Source organism: Protomyctophum bolini (assembly GCF_963924005.1).
Source record: "Protomyctophum bolini genome assembly, chromosome: 14".
In the NCBI taxonomy this organism is placed as follows: Eukaryota; Metazoa; Chordata; class Actinopteri; order Myctophiformes; family Myctophidae; genus Protomyctophum; species Protomyctophum bolini.
In genome coordinates this window covers 1,359,973-1,366,238 of record NC_137875.1, presented here as the reverse complement: position 1 = coordinate 1,366,238, position 6,266 = coordinate 1,359,973, and the positions used below count along the sequence as shown (strand labels likewise).

Sequence of the window (6,266 nt, the reverse complement as noted above, 5' to 3'; positions counted from 1 at the left end):
TGACCGTTTTCTGAAATACCTCATGTTTCTCCATCAGTGGTGATCCATATTTAATACCTCATCTGAAAATATGTTGTTCCAGGCAGGAACAAATATTTGAGTTAAAAGTAGTTCGTTCTGAAAGAATATGTATTCAAAGATTTGTGCCACATTTTCACGGTTTTTTTTCACGTCCTTAAAAAGGATGAGAAGAACCAGTGCTTTATCTAAGCATTGTAGACAGCGAACACAGCAACTACTGCTGAGGTGTTAGAGAGAACACAGCAACTACTGCTGAGGTGTTAGAGAACACAGCAACTACTGCTGAGGTGTTAGAGAACACAGCAACTACTGCTGAGGTGTTAGAGAACACAGCAACTACTGCTGAGGTGTTAGAGAACACAGCAACTACTGCTGAGGTGTTAGAGAACACAGCAACTACTGCTGAGGTGTTAGAGAACATACTGCTGAGGTGTTAGAGAGGCCTTACATCACTGCTGGGTGAGGAGTTTAGCACGCAGAGAGGCCCCACCACAAGCTGGCCTCAGCAGATAAGCAGCCCACCGTCCTGGGACCCAGAGGTGCTCTTCTAGATGGGCCCCACCGTCCCGGTAAAAAATACATGCTAGTGAGTAACGGTACATGTAACGCAGCTTTGACCTAAGCAATTACAGTATAGTATAGGCTATATCAGGGGTCCCCATCTAAATTATATAGTTAGGAACCAAATGGACCCTTATGGGTCAGTAACTCTGAGAGTGTACAAATGGAACATTTCCAGTTGTACACTCTCAGAGTTAAAATAACATTGATTTTACAATATAAATTGGGGGAGTCCCAGAGATAGAAATGCCATTACATGGGGATCTGTTCTGTATACTACTGTACTATGCTAATAGGCATGTCAAACTGGGGGGTCCTTTAAATTAAACAGGTTGAGAATCACTGCTAGAGCCGTAAAAATCTTCTCACATGGGGGTCCCTGGCATGTGTTTTCAAATGGGGGTCCACGGGGCTAATTAGTGTCAACTTTCTTACCTGGTAGCACTGGTGCTACCAGGTTAAACATGTAGGGGCACCAGAATAGTTTTAGGAGCAGTGCACCGACCAACCATGTAAGAAGCACCAATATGTTTCTTTTGAGTCCACCTATTTCCACTAAGACAAAAGTAAGTACGCAAATTGTGATTGGCCAGATGATGTATGATGATAAGAGTGTCCCTCACTTCACACAGGTGTGATTTTTTTTAAATTAATAAAAACAACAATATAATATATATATTTCATTTTGTATTTTATAATGTAATGTTTATACGGAAAGCACTTTGGGTCAACTTCTGTTGTTTTTAACCCATTCTGACCGGGCACCCATTTTGGTGTTAGCATCATGTTATGCTTTACCTATTGAAAAATAGCAGATCTACAAGCTCGTATCGCGCCACCGAGTGGCGCGATACGAGCTTGTAGGTCTGCTATTTTTAAAAAATTCGAAGACCGACTGACATTTTTAGAATCTGATCTCAGGTCAGAATGGGTTCATCAGACCAGTGTGTGTCCCGTGGAAACCTCGTATGAATCTGATCTCAGGTCAGAATGGGTTAAATGTGCTACATAAATAAAGGTGACTTGACTTGACCTGACAATCGGCTAAACGAGGAAAGAACTCTATAACCCTTTTCATGACAAGTTCCATTTTTATTCCATGACTTGACATTTTGAGAACTCAAGACTAGCGAGGCGAGCGATATGGAGATAGAAATCATCTCTAGATGATGAAATGTCTCCTCCTTTAAAAGGACAACTTTAGTTTTTTTCAACCAAGGTTCATGTTTTAGGTTATTATTATCAGAGAAAGTAAAAGATGAGTGTTATTTTTTTTTCCATTTGCTGCTTTCTTTCGTTTTAGGGATTTTAGCTGTTTTGTACAGGGGGGGGGGGGGGGGGGGGGGCGGGGGGGGGGCATTCGAGCATGGGGCTAAATATGTATTTTTTTACAAAATATTATGGAGATTTATTTTTTTATTATTTACTATAGCCCTAATAAACCCCAGGAAATTACATCTGGCCACAAATAAATCCCAGGATCTGCTGAATGTGAAGGTAGCCTACTGGGGGGAAGCCACACTGTTTGTGTGTCATAGGCTCAATGTCAGTTTGACACATTCAGTAGATCTCCTGATGTTTTGTGGCCAGATGAAATTTCCAGGGGTTTATTAGGACTAATCATTAAAAAAGAAATCGCTATAAAATGTTGTAAAGAAATACATATTTAGCCCCATGCTCGAATGCCCCCGCCCCCCCCCTGTCAAAAAAAGCTAAAATCCCTAAAACTAAAGAAAGCAGCAAATGGAGAAAAAAAAAGAACACTCATCTTTTAGTTTCTCTAATAACAACCTAAAACATGAACCTTGGTTGAAAAAAACTAAAGTTGTCCTTTAAGTCTCCACAGATATAGTGTACATAATTGCGATACAGTGAATGCACAATCTATGATTTGCAGTTCTATACCTTGCTGCTGTAGAACGATGTAGAACTTTCGTTTGCCAAAAATGTAAAAGTATTTCGGTCTAAATGGTCTGTCCCTCCTTTTTCGGTTAGCTTTTGATACGGTGTAGGTAGTTGTACTGATAAGTAACTTGACAATAAATAACCATAAAAGCATGCATGAAAGAATATTGTGCTAATAGAGGGTATCCTGATTCTGCTTGAAACATATTGTGATATTATATTTTTCCATATCACCCACCCCTAACTGGAAGTTATTATTATCATAAACCCACACTTACACTTACTTGTAATAATATCACTACTACTTCTATCATTAAACACATACTAGCTAGTGTAACCGAGCCCATTGAGAATGCACTCTCATTCTACAATCAAACGTTGGAATGCAAACAACACACTTCTACTAACTAAGGCAATAAAGCAAACATGTGGAGAATAACTGGTTACAACACGCCCACAACACGCCGTTTCTAATCTTCCTGATGGACAAATTGATAAGTGGGATTGTGTAATTAAACCACAAAGAAGAAACACACACTATCTCCTCACAGATCGCACTTGCATTCAAACAAAAATACAAACAAACAAACAAACAAACACAGCTGTTTGGGCCAGTGAAGTTTAGCCTCTCTCTCTCTCTCTAAACTATCTCCTCTGTTCACGGGAGTTCACAGGAGGCCTCTCAGGTTCACTTCACACATACTGTGAATTTTAAACTATTCTCACGCGAGGCCTCTGCAGGCCTGTCACTTCACAGATACTGTGAATTTTGAATTTTAAACTCTTTTCACGTGCAGCCTGTCACTTCACAGATACTGTGAATTGTAAACTATTCTCACGCGAGGCCTCTGCAGGCCTGTCACTTCACAGATACTGTGAATGTTAAACTCTTTTCACGTGCAGGCCTCTGCAGGCCTGTCACTTCACAGATACTGTGTGTGAAGTTTAAACTCTTCACTCGAGGCCTCAGGCCTGTCACTTCACAGATACCGTGACATGTAACCTAAACGCACACACACACACACACACACACACACACACACACAGAGATAAGAACCACAGCGTTCACTCTCCCTTCTCTCCTAGTGGTTCACTGTCCAGTGGGACCCGTCTGTGGGTCACAGACACATTATTAAGGGTCCCTTCACTTTTCTTTTGCTTCCCCAACCACCGCATGTTGTTTAGAATTACTACTATTTCACAATAGTAGTATTGTGAAATACTCATGAATTAAAAACACATTCAATGATTTTTTTTTGTCCCCTGTGAAATTTCATGAAAAATATTTTTTTTAAATCTAAGAAATCCCATCAATTAGAATTCAAGTAGTGGTGAAAATAGATGTAGAAGCGAGGCGGTGTGAGCTTGTAGATCTGCTATTTTCTCTAGCTTGGGTGCTCGGGGAGACTATATTATAGACTATAGTCGTCCGGAACCCCCCCCCCCCCCCCCCAAAAGGCCTCCTACAATTAAAATTAAAACAGCTGATGAGCTCTTTGTTCTACCACAGAATAAGTAGTCCACCGCGCTTCAATCAAGTAGTTAACGTTTAACCGAGAGGCACGTTTTAAAGGGGAAAAAAGTGAAGTTGTGAAAACGTGCTGAAAAAGAGGAACAAAGATCGAAAAGAGTGTTTTGCAATAAATGTGAAAAGTGGTTACAGTCAGACAGTCATAGTTATCTGCATAGCCTTGGGCTTTTTATCCTTTCTAAAAACAAAGTCCAATCTTAACTTATCGCACGCACACGCACACGCACACACACACACACACACACACACAAAAAGACAGAATTCTCCCTCAAAGCAACTTTCAATATTTCAATTCATCTTTTCATTTTTAGTTCACAGCCACATTCATCCAAACAAACACCCCATTTATTTATCTGTGGATTTAACCAAAATGGATTGCATAGCATCCCTATTCTGGGACAAACATTCTGGGACAAACATTCATAGATAGACAGGCCATTTGCTGCAAGAAATAACTTTTTATGTAGAGGGAAAATGTATGGGGCTAAAGTCTAGAAGATTACAGACCTATGGGAGCACATGGTAAGGTTGTTGTGGTAAAAAATACAAAGACAGAACTTAATATGCTGCAAACAGGTTACATTGATCTGGCGCTGAGGTCCTTCACGTTTCACAAATGAGTTATAGTGAATATCAAATAAATAACTAATCACTAATGTATCGATTATGAATCAACCACCAAGACAGCACAAGCGAGATCTATTATAAAAACAACCGTATTTATTAATGATGACATCTGAAGTGAACAAACAGAATCTTAACATCTATTTAAAGTGAACAACAACACTGTTCTGTTCTGTCTGTTCTGTGCTGTCTTTTCTACATGTGTTCTCTCTCTATGCAACAATAGACAAATAAAACGCGTGAATCTGATCACAACAGCACAACGATCACCTTATTTATAGATAATAACATAATATGTATGTTGTCACTACAACAAACACATTCCTGAGGGTTGCTTTGAAAAGAGAAATCAGCTTCAGTTGATCCGAAATACTAATACTAATAATACAGCAGCAAAAAACAACATGCAAGACAAGCTCATCTTAACACCCGAGTGACGTGGCGTTGTGTGTCTCAGAGAACAATAGACTATGACCAACAATACAACTATTATAATAATAATATTAACAATAAAGAGACGATTATCCGAGGAGGAACCACACACACACACACACACACACACACTGAGGGGGGTCTAGACTCGACCGACCAGCTACGTGTCAACAAACAAACACCAAATACTAACTATAATTACAATGAGAGACATTTTTACAGGAACTTAAAGCAGAATTGTATCGTTATTAATCATCGTCATGTATTATTATTCGTGCTATATTAGCTATGACGATATCGTCATTTAGCGACACGACCCATCCTTCCGGGGGATGGGATGGCCGGCATCGCCTAGCCACGGCACCGCTAGCCACCGCTAGCCATATAGCTCGCTCCCTGCTAAGCTATAGCTTTGGGACGTTTTTAAAAGCGTTTATACACGTCTAATAACGTCACTCACCGCGGCGCCTTGTGCGTTCCTCTGGCCGTGGACATGATGCGGTGTGGCGGTGAGGTTTGCGTCCCTCCGGGTGACTCAGAGCGGGATCAAAAGCTCTGTTCGATCAAAGGAACAGGCGACTCAATGTCACTCTGATCAGAGGAGCACAAAACAGGACAACACCACAGTGTACACCTCTATGGGGGGGGGGGGGGGCTCTCGCGAGACCTGCTGCCATGGTTCCTCCATGACGTCAACCCGAGCTCTGACCTTAGAGAGGCTCTGACGTGGTGGTGGCGTGACGTCCCCGATGCTTTTTGATATTTATGACCAGTTTGCAGAATTACAGTAGGCTACATTTCAAGCACAGACTCAATACAAAGACTGTTAAATGTGAGTGGACGACCCAATTAAGCATTACACTTGTTTACAAGAGGGTCCACCTTGTTCAATTCATCATAACATTTAGAGACGTATAGATAGGTTGCATTATCGCGCAAATCCGGCCGACATTGCCATTTGCCAGCGTGTGCACTGCTGTGCAGACTACAGTTCATTGTCCCTGCCATAAATACAGTACGATAAAGATATCTCTGCTGCAACGTGACCTTAATTAACACACACACAGCTGGTTTATTGTACTTTACTGTACATGCAGGGTCATTGTACTTTACTGTACATGCAGGCAGGGTCACAGTGCACACTCACACTGTATCATTACAGGTTTGTGTAGGTGTGGCAAAGTGGGTGAAA

At 41.0% G+C, this 6,266-nt stretch overlaps 1 protein-coding gene across 1 annotated transcript in view; it reads right to left on the bottom strand.

Annotated features, from left to right (window-relative positions):
- ncoa4 (nuclear receptor coactivator 4) overlaps positions 1–5,680 on the bottom strand; it is a 27,919-nt gene extending 22,239 nt beyond the window's left edge. Inside the window, 1 exon segment of the mRNA XM_080782834.1 lies at positions 5,535–5,680. Coding sequence (XP_080638960.1) covers positions 5,535–5,569 — 35 coding nt within the window. The 5' untranslated portion in view covers positions 5,570–5,680.
- Positions 5,681–6,266: the final 586 nt, after the last annotated feature.